The 10,150-nt window shown below is 59.2% G+C and overlaps 1 protein-coding gene across 2 annotated transcripts; it reads left to right on the top strand.

The window, feature by feature from the left end:
* The first annotated feature begins 7,455 nt into the window (after window positions 1-7,455).
* GPIHBP1 (glycosylphosphatidylinositol anchored high density lipoprotein binding protein 1) lies at window positions 7,456-9,922 on the top strand. Of its 2 annotated transcripts, XM_043879804.1 has the most exons (5): window positions 7,456-7,474; window positions 7,977-8,087; window positions 8,631-8,750; window positions 9,361-9,471; window positions 9,568-9,922. In XM_043879804.1, exons 2-5 carry the CDS (start codon window positions 8,036-8,038, stop codon window positions 9,801-9,803), a joined length of 519 nt encoding a protein of 172 aa, XP_043735739.1. In that variant the 5' UTR covers window positions 7,456-7,474; window positions 7,977-8,035; the 3' UTR covers window positions 9,804-9,922. The 2 variants fall into 2 exon arrangements, with proteins under 2 accessions (XP_043735739.1, XP_043735740.1); XM_043879805.1 differs by lacking the exon at window positions 7,456-7,474 and having other exon boundaries at window positions 7,852-8,087; window positions 9,339-9,471; window positions 9,629-9,922.
* Window positions 9,923-10,150: the final 228 nt, after the last annotated feature.

Here is a 10,150-nt window from a genome sequence, read left to right as displayed (position 1 = left end):
ACAAGGTGAGTGCTGGACTGAATGGTGGCCCCCCAAATGATGCCCAGAATCTGTGAAGGTGATCCTGATTGGAAAATGGGACTTTAAGGATGAGATCAAGTTAAGGATCTCGAGATGAGGCCATCCTAGATTTGAGAGGCGGAGGCCAGATCCAGTGTCTGGAGTCCTTATAAGGTTGAGAGACACAGAGAGAGGCCACATAATGGAGGCAGAGACCTCAGGGACACAGCCACATCCAGGGATGCCTGGAGCCCCCAGAGACTGGAAGGGGCAGGAAGGGTCCTCCCCTGGAGCCTGTTGGTTGTTTTAAACCACAAGTTAGAGATTTGTTGAAGCAGCAGCAGGAAAGCGTACAGAGTACAAGAGGCGCTGGAGAGAGGAAGGCGCCCCCTCACCCCGCCCCAGCCGGCCACCCACCTGGAGAAGCTGGAAGGGCCTCCAGTGTTCTGAGGCCCCCCGCCCCTCACCCAAGCTCCTCAGGCAGTGCGCAGGGCCCTGAACCACGGCTGCACAGCCTGCCTCAACGCCACCCCCTCCCCCGAGCTCAGGACCTGGGCCAGTCCTGCCACCCCTGAGTCTCGAATTCCTCATCCACACGTGGGGAGAGGCACACCCCTCCCCAGAGAAGTGAGAGAGCTGGCCCCTCCCTCTCACGCCCTAGACTCGCCGGGTCCCAGGAGGACAACAGGGAGAAGCCATCCAAGGTGGTCATTCCTTACCTGCGGTGATCACAGTCACGTAGACTCTGGGCAGGCTTGGAGAAGAAGCAGAGCTGGGGCTTGGCCTAGGACCATCTGCCACACTCCACCCTGACTGGGGCTCCCCTAGGCCCTCCTCCCCACTCCCCCAGAGGTCTAACCTCGCCCCTCTTCCACCACCTCCTTCCCCATCAAAACTGCTGGCAAAATCCTTGTACCTAAAGTTCTGCCACACAGCTGCCGGGAGCGCAGGTGGGACGTCCCCGGACGGGCCGCGGGTCCCAGTGCTCCTGCTGTGTGCCGGAAGCAACCCCCGAAGGCCCTCCCCCCACGGCCCCGGGAGGGGCTCCTGCCCGGCCTGGGCCACTTCCAGGCTTCTCGCGGAGGCGCGTCCCTGCCACCAAGTTTGACCTAAGTGATCCTCCGCAAGTTCAGACCCCTCATCCCAAGCTCATCAGCGTCTTCCCTTTCTTCCTGGAGCCTTAGGCCCAAGCTTGCACGGCAGGCGGGGCCGCGCGGTCCTGCGCAGATGTGAGGTTTTGCACAGTGTCAAGCCCCCTCCCAGCGCCCCCTCCCAGCGCCCCTCTTGCACACAGCCCCTGCCTCGCCCACGTAACCTCTCCCGGGTTCAGGACACAAAGAGTTTCTTCATTCCTTTCTGCAGCTACAGAGAATCCCTGCAAAATTACTTTCAGAGTTAACAAATCACTGCGAGGGAGACGGCTCCCTGCTGGGATGGAATTAAATGCCCTGCAGAAGGCGCCCCTAACGGGTGCGTTATCCCAAGGGGGCGCCAGCAGCAAGGCCTGCAGCCTCCGGCGGGGTGGGCGTGGCCGGGGGCGAGGCGGTGGGCGGAGTTGGAGGTGGGCGGGGCCAGCGCAGCCTCCTCCCAGGTCCGGTGCGCCCTCGGAGTGCCGGCGCGGGGAGAGCCACGGATCAGCAGAGGTGTCAAGAGGTCTCAGCTTCTAGCACGTGGAGCTGTCCCCACGGCGCCCTCCGAGAGTTGCACAAGGAAGGAGATGCGAGAAAGTTTGGGTGGAGAATTTAAGGCAAAGGGGTGTTTTCAGGGGCTTTTTATTTTCTTAATGAGAGACGCCTGAGTGTGTTTACCTGCAGGAGGAGAGGAACCAGTCCAGAAATTAAACATGGTATCACAGCACAATCCAGCAATCACGCTTCTGGGCAAAGACCCCAAGGAATTGGGGGCAGGGACTGGGAAAGATGTTAGCACACCCGTGGCCACTGCAGCATTATTCACAGTGCCTAAAACACGTTGGCACCCCAGGTGCCCTCAGAAGATGAAGGCTAATCATGATGGGGTCTATACATACACCAGAATATTATTCAGCCCTACAAGGCAGGGAAATTCTGACGTACGCTACGACGTGGGTGAAACGTGAGGACAGTAGGCAGGGGAGAGGGAAGGGGAGTGAGTGTTTAATGGAACCAGAGTTTCGCTTTTGCAGAGGGAGGGTGGTGACAGCTATACAACAACATGAATGTCCTTCATGGCACTGAGTTGTGCATTTTAAAATGGTTACATGGCAATTTTTTAAGTATTTATTTTTATTTATTTATTCATTCATTTGACTGCATCAAGTCTTAGGCAGGCTGGATCTTTGATCTTCATTGCGGTGTGCAGGATTGCTGGTTATGGGCATGCAGGATTTTTTTTTTTTCAGTTGTGGCACACAGCGTCTTAGTTGCAGCATGCAAACTCTCAGTTGCGGCATGTGACATCTAGTTTCTTGAACAAGAACCAAACCTGGGCTTCCCGCGTGGGGAGTATGGAGTCTTAGCCACTGGGCAACCAGTGGACATCCCAACATGGCAAATTTTACATTATGTGTATTTTACCAATTAAAAATATGAGGGATCACCCACCTCCCAGAGTAATGGAAATAAAAGCAAAAATAAACAAATGGGACCTAATTAAACTTAAAAGCTTTTGCACAATGAAGGAAACTATAAGCAAGGTGAAAAGACAGCCTTCAGAATGGGAGAAAATAATAGCAAACGAAGCAACTGACAAAGAATTCATCTCAAAAATATATAAGCAGCTCATGCAGCTCAATTCCAGAAAAATAAATGACCCAATCAAAAAAATGGGCCATAGAACTAAACAGACATTTCTCCAGAGAAGACATACAGATGGCTAACAAACCTATGAAAAGATGCTCAACATTACTCATTATCAGAGAAATGCAAATCAAAACCACAATGAGGTAACATCTCATGCCAGTCAGAATGGCTGCTATCAAAAAGTCTACAAACAATACATGCTGGAGAAGGTGAGGAGAAAAGGGAACCCTCTTACACTGTTGGTGAGAATGCAAACTAGTACAGCCACTATGGAGAACAGTGTGGAGATTTCTTAAAAAAACTGGAATTAGAACTGCCATATCACCCAGCAATCCCACTGCTGGGCATACACACCAAGGAAACCAGAAGTGAAAGAGACATGCGCACCCCATGTTCATCACAGCACTGTTTATAATAGCCAGGACATGGAAGCAACCTAGACAAATGGATAAGAAAGCTGTGGTACATATACACAATGGAATATTACTCAGCTATTAAAAAGAACACATTTGAATCAGTTCTAATGAGGTGGATGAAACTGGAGCCTATTATACAGGGTGAAGTAAGTCAGAAAGAAAAACACCAATACAGTGTACTAACGCATATATATATAGGATTTAGAAAGATGGTAATGATGACCCTATATGCGAGACAGCAAAAGAGACACAGATTTAAAGAACAGTCTTTTGGAATCTGTGGGAGAAGGCGAAGGTGGGATGATCTGAGAGAATAGCATTGAAACATGTATATTACCATATGTGATCACCAGTCCAGGTTCGATGCATGAGACAAGTGCTCAGGGCTGGTGCACTGGGATGACCCTGAGGGATGGGATGGGGAGGGAGGTGGGAGAGGGGTTCAGGATGGGGAACACATGTACACCCATGGCTGATTCATGTCAATGTATGGCAGAAACCACTACAATATTGTAAAGTAATTAGCCTCCAATTAAAATAAATAAATTAACTTAACAAAAAAAAAAAAAAACAGGGAAAATAAAGGAAGAACCAAGAGACAGAAGAGAGGGGAGCTGGAAGCACAGGAGAGCAGAAGAACGCCTGGGGCGGGGAGGCTGGAGTGCCGGGGAGGCCACAGCAGAGGAGGGGGCTTCCAGAGGGTGGGTGACACTGGGCAGAGGGTGGGCAGGGTGCCAGTCTGGACGTGGCAACCTCGTGGCCCTTGCCCTGAGAGGCCTGGCTTCTCATAGAAATGTGGGGTGGGGAATCTGAAGGTGCAGGGGCAGGGGCACTGACAAGCACCGTGGGTGGGGGTTCCACCACAGGCAGCCCCGAAGCAGGTGCTGCACACTAGGGATCCCTGGTGGGGCTGGGGCGGGGGGGCGACGGCAGGTGAGACTCTCCAGAGTCAGTGTGGATGGGCTGAGAGTGTCCAAGGGTTAGAGAAAATTGACCTGCGGTCTGGACGTGTGGAGGCGGGAGGATGAACAAATGGAGGGTGGGCACCTGCAGTCAACAGGGGCTCCTCCACCCCGGTGCGTCTTCTCACAGGGTCCTGGGGTACGGGCGAGTGGGTCCCCTAAGACCGCCCAGGGCCTACTCCCTCTGACCGGCCCACCCCTGCCCGCCTGTTTCTTGATAATGGATTTCAGGAGAGAGAGAGGCTTGGGCCCCGTCAGAAACCCTGGGAGCTGCCTCATTGGCCAGTCACTGTGGGGCCATCGGAAGCAGATAAAGAATCCATAAGAGACCTCTCGTGGCCCTTGCCCACCTGGGAGGAGAATCTGGACTCTGATCTAAGAAGGAAGGCAGTCTCTCTTCTCCCAGAGAGCGTGGGAAGGAGCCCAGAGCAGGGAGTGGGGCATGAGGGCCAGCGCATCTGCAGCCATATCTGCCCTAAAGGCCCCCCTCCCCCATGGCTGTGTGCTGCCAGCAGGGCAGATGCCTTTCCCGCCCCCAGGATGCCAGACCTCAGCCCCTCAGTTAGAAACACTGAACATCTTTTCCCTGGTCTGGGTCCGATTCATGTTGGTGACCCCAGAGACCTGGGGTAGGGGCTCATAGCCCAGGACAGGGCCACACAGCTCCCCAAAGAGAGCAGGGCCCATGCCCACCCCCTCTAGCTCCCCCTCTACCCAGGCAGGAGGGGTGTGGATGGCCAGTGGGCCCCGTCCACAACTGGTGCCGAGGGAGGCCAGGCCTGGCTGGGAGGGGACCAGACCAGCAGCGCCCACGAGGCCACTCTCGGGAGCCAGCCCGACTGAGCAGGGCAGAGCAGGCAAGGCCAGGCCCATGTCAGGCATGGGTCTCTGGGCTGGAAGCTGGGCCCCAGGCTGCCTGGGAAGAGTGGCTGTGTGTGTGGGCAAGGCTGAGGGAGAAAGCACTGACGTCCACGGGCAGAGGCTCTAAAGTGGGCCTCAGCTGCCCACAGGGCCTCCAGCCCTCAGCCTTGGCCCTGGGAGTTTGAGGGAGGCATGTCTCCACCCCAGGGGTCTCTAGGGAGGCCCTTGTCCCTGAAGCCTGGGGTCAGAGAGTGCCAGGAGGGGTCGATCTTGTGGCCAGAATGCTTGAAGACAGCTGGGTGGGGACGGAGCCGGCATGCACTCACTCTGACCTGAGGACTAGGGGCCTCGACCACTCCTGTGGGACCCCAGCCCTGGCCTGGCCTGGCCGTGTGGCTGTGTCTGCGTAGGCAGGGCCAGCCCCCGTTGCCTCTCCTGGGACGGGACGAGGGAGCAGGGCAGGGCTAGGGGAGAGGAGGGGGGAGGGGCACCCTGGGGTGGGGGGCTGGTGAGGAGGGGGCAGAGTCCAACCCCGGCAGTAATTCCTTGTCAGTAAAGTAGCGATGGTAACACTACACACCCCTAGAGTTGTTGAGGACCAATAAAGTGGTATTTAATTTTAACTCGTGAGTTAAATGATGTTATTTTTTATTTGCATCCGGGCCAAGGAGGAGCTGGGCCTGTCTGGGGGGTCAGGCGGCAGGTGGAGACCCCCTGCTCCCTAACATTTCTGGGAACCCCCATGGGGCCCTGCCTGGGAGCAGCTCCTAGAAGCCCAGGTCAGAGCACCTGCAGGAGGAAGGCAGTGTGCAGGGCCAGCATGCAGGCCACCACGAACACCAGCCTGAGGAACGCAGAGGGCAGGTCCTGGGCCATGAGGACAGAGGATGACCCTGTCTGGAGAGAAACTTTGGCCTCCAGATGGGGGCGGGCTAGGGACAGCTGACAGTCAGAGACTAGAGGCCAGACAGCTCCCCGCAGAAGGAAGGGGAGGCTGTTCAAGCAGCCCAGTGCCCACAGGGAGAAGACGGTGCACTGGCTCAGAGGAACGGGGGCGGGAGGATGATGCTTGGTGGCTGAGACTTCAGAGGAATGCCATCCCAGCCAGCCCTGGGGGGCACTGTGCCGGGCGCTGTCCTACAGGCCAGCAGGCACTGGCTCTTGAAGGCCATGACCGCTTCAAGAGTGCAGAAGTCCACAGAGTCAGGGGAAAGAGGCCTGGGCTCAGGCTCAGATGGTCTCACCTAAGAGCCAGCTCTCAGTCTCTGCTCCAAGTGCCCCTGAGGATGTCTCACCCACGGGGAGACTCAGGCTGGGCAAGTTCAGGGAGCAGCCCTGGTGAACAACGGGGGCGGGCTCCCAGCCCTGACTCCAGGCCTGAGTCTAGCCTCCTGCCCTGGCCCATCTTTTGTTGGCCTCCAGGAAGGGGCTTCTCAGCGCCCACCCTGCAGCCCACAGAGGAGGAAAGGGTGAGTGGGCAGCCCCCTCACACAGTGCAGCACTGGCAGGAAAAGGCAGGCTCCCAGCAGTCCCGGAGGCTGGCTCTGGAGGGCAGGAGGCCAACACGAGGGACGGAGAGAGAAGGAGGAGTTGGTGGCATGTGACACGCGCAGGTGGGGCTGTGCGGTAGTCAGACATGAGCCGCAAGGAGGTGACAGAGGCGGAAACACAAGAGGTGGTGGATCAAGCTAAGCCCCAATCATCTGAGAACCACCCCAGCCCCCGACCTCATCCAGAAGGGGAAAAACTATGGTGTGGCGGTGGGCAGCTTACCCTGATAGAGAGACAGCACGGTGACACAAGAGAACGCCCACGGCTGCCCATGCCCAGACTAGACAGGCGTACAACCTCTCGCAAACCCAACTCATTATACCAACGTTGATAAAGTCTACAGGTGGTTTTGTGCTCCACTGGGTGGGCTGTTCTTAGCAAATCAAGGGTAAGGGTGTGTGCAATAATGAACTTGTTAGAGAACTCACAACAGGCGAGCCAAGAGCCATCACCGGTCACTCACCCACGATCGCACCGCCTCCTCCCCCATCACTCCCTAACCCTAACACCTGCCTCCTCAGCGAAACACTATCACCACCCTGAAGCCAGTGCAGAACAGGCTGGTTTCTTTTTTTGTTTGTTTTTGGGGGGGTTTTTGGTTTTGGTTTTTTTTTTTTTTGGTTTTTTGTTTGTTTGCTGTTTTTTGGAGGGGGCTGGTTTCATTTCACAGAAACAGACGGCTCTTCCTCTGAGAGTCTTTATCTATCCTTTATCTTCCTGTACTTAAGCAGGAAGCGGTAGTTTGCAAATATTTGCTAGCTATCACAAGGACTCAGATGTCTGGTCCAGTCTCCCACTGACCTCCTTGGTTGAAGCTCTCTGTCTGACAGAGGGCACGCCACCCCGGGACAGGACAGCCTCGGGGACGTCAGCAGGGGCCGAGTCCCAGGGAGAGGAGACAGCAGTACGGAGGCCCTGGGTGGGGCGCAGGGCAGCGGCGGCTGGCGGGCCCGCGCAGTGCTGGTGGGACAGGGAGGCCTAGCGGGAGCACCACAGCTGTATTTCACTCCAAAATGCTCTTAACAAGGCCCCGGGAGATGACGCAGCTGACTCATGGTTGACAGTGCCGCTCAGTGGTCTGCAGCTGGAGGGTCCACAAGGCCAGGCTCCCATGGCTGATGCCCAGACCTGGGTCTCAGGGGGAGACACGGGGCGGGGACTGGCCAGCCCGCACTGCAGGGCTGAGGCCGTAAGGCAGGGGCGGAGCCGCTCGGGTGGGCAGGACACCTCACCAGCCGCCGCAGTGACTTCCCCTCCCCCGCCTCTGGAGTCAGGGTGGGAAATGACCATCCCTGGCCCAGTGCCTGGCCTGGGGGCCAGTGTGAGGTCCATTGTTTGAGGCTGGAGCTGGGGGGCCCAGGGCCCTGGGAAGCCCCCGGCAAGGCCCTTTGTCCCACTTCCTACAGATCCAGAGGCCCGGCGAGGCCCTGGTGAGCAGACGCGGCAGAGGTGGTAGCCCCGCAGGATGAAGGCGCTGGCGGCCGTCCTGCTGGCCCTGCTGTGGTGCGGGCAGCAAGGTACATGGGGTGAGGGGCGGCCCTGCAGCGAGAGGGACGGCCCTGTCCAGGCTACAGACCCTCAGGGTCACCCCACCCGGGGGCAAGACGTGGCTTGGGGAGGAGGACAGGGGGCACCTGCAGGCCGAGACCAGAGGGAGGCAGGTGGGCTGTCCTGGGTCCACACGGGTCCCCAAACCTGCAGCCCCGGCCCCAGCCAGACCCCGGGGTGCCAGCGATCCTCCCCACCCAACCCCACCCAGTCTCAGCCTCTCAGGCTTGGGGGTGCCCGCCATCCAGGGGCCGGAGTGTGGGGCTGTGAAGGGCCAGCGCCCAACCCCTAGTGTTGCTGGCAAGGATGCCGCCAGGCTGCACGCCAGTCAGGAGGCGGGGCCGGGGCTCGGAGACCCAGGCAGTGACCTCACCAGCTCAGGAGGCGGCAGGGAGGTCAGAGGGACTGGGTAGGGGGTGCTGGACCGAGGGGAGGGGGCACGGCACTGGGCCCCGAGCCTGTGTCCTCTGTGCCCGGGTAGTGGAGGTTTACAGGCGTCCCTGCGCGGCCAGGGAGAGGGCGGGCGCAGGAGGACGAGGATGACGACCCGGACGCCGGGCGCGAAGGCTACGACGATGAGGAGGACGAGGAGGAAGAGGAGGCAGGCGCGCCTGCAGGCAGCAGGGACTCAGGTACCTGCCCACCCCTCCCCAGCGTGGGGGCACGCCACCCTCTTTCTCAGCGCTCGCCTGCGTGCCTCGAGGCTGACAGTGAGGAACCCACAGGAAGAGGCCTCCGCTGCCAGCGTCCCTGCCCTCAGGGCGGGGGAAGGGGGAGGAGGGGCCCCTGACACTCAGCACACCCTCAGTTCTCACCCTGGCAGTGACCCCCAACTGCCATCCAGAGGAGGGGGCTAGAGAAGGAGCCGGTCCTGGGAAGGGCAATGGTGCTGGGGCAGAGAGGTTAAATAGGAGTTCACCAAGCAGACCGGGGCACAGCAGAGCCCCAGGATGGAGAGACCAGCGACTCAAAGGCCCTGGGTGTGGAGTCCAGTTCAGAAATACACAACTGTCCCGGGGAGGCAGGGCGGCGGGGCGGGAGAGCAAGGGGGCCAGTCCTGAGGTGGGGGCGCAGGGGGCTCCAGCAGGGCGGGGTTTGAGGGGTCAGCGGAGAGTGGGAGAGGTGGACAGGAACTGGGAAGGGACCTCGGAGGGGAAGAGGCTGGGAAGCGGCAGGCCTGGGTGAGCTGGGGGCGCTCCAGGGCTATGCCCCTCGCGCAGCTGAGCCCACCCGGCCCCCCAGGGCCACAGTGCTACGCGTGCCAGTCCCTGCACAAGGGGGAGAGCTGCCGGCAGGTGCAGAGCTGCGTGCTCCCGAGGACGTGCAAAGCCATTGTCTCCTCCTGGAACGCTGGTGAGAGGCCACCGGGGGTGGCGGGACGGCGTCACCCACGCCTGTGAGGGGCCCATCCCTGCCCTGTCCCGTGTGACCTGCTCTCTCCCCCGACAGAGTCAGGTCCCCAGACCACCTACTCGGGGTGGTGTGCAGACACGTGCCATCCCACCAGCAGGACTGTGGAAGGATCCCTGACGACCATATCCTGCTGCCAGTCCAGCCTGTGCAACACCCCACCCTGGCAGGACCCCCAGGGGAGAGGGGCAGGCGGCCCCCGGGGGAGCCTTGCAACTGTGGCCGCCACCCTCCTGCTCAGCCTTCTGGCCGGCCTTCAGGCAATGGCGCTCTGAGTGGGGCGGTCCCTCCTCCTGCCCAGCCTGGCTTGCACCCTGGCTGGCCAGCACTCCGTCCGCTGTCTCCTGTCCCCTCCCCCGGACCATGGAGAATAAACTGGAAGCACCTGTGATGACCCCACCGCACTGGTTCCTCTCGGCCACAGCTGCCCTTCCTCGGTTTCCCCTTCCAGCATCCTGGCCTTCTCTCCCTGCCTCTCCCTGGCGGATGGCCAGCACATGGGCCTTAGGTCCAGGCCTCAGTGGCTCACAGGGTGGGTCCACACGGCTCCCCACCCCCAGCAGAGAAAACACCCGCTGCATGCCAGTGGGGAGCCCACCCCAGTTTGCTCCCCAACTTCTTG

Source organism: Cervus elaphus, chromosome 21, assembly GCF_910594005.1.
Source record: "Cervus elaphus chromosome 21, mCerEla1.1, whole genome shotgun sequence".
Classification (NCBI taxonomy): Eukaryota; Metazoa; Chordata; class Mammalia; order Artiodactyla; family Cervidae; genus Cervus; species Cervus elaphus.
This window is presented reverse-complemented; position numbering and strand designations above follow the sequence as displayed.

What these genes read in the sequence shown, in the direction of transcription:
- GPIHBP1 (XM_043879804.1), top strand. Translation starts at nt 8,036, where the DNA reads ATGAAGGCGCTGGCGGCCGTCCTGCTGGCCCTGCTGTGGTGCGGGCAG. An exon ending in GCTGTGGTGCGGGCAGCAAG is followed by an intron (nt 8,088 to 8,630) that starts GTACATGGGGTG and finishes CTGCGCGGCCAG; the next exon opens with GGAGAGGGCGGGCGCAGGAG. An exon ending in TGCAGGCAGCAGGGACTCAG is followed by an intron (nt 8,751 to 9,360) that starts GTACCTGCCCAC and finishes CCGGCCCCCCAG; the next exon opens with GGCCACAGTGCTACGCGTGC.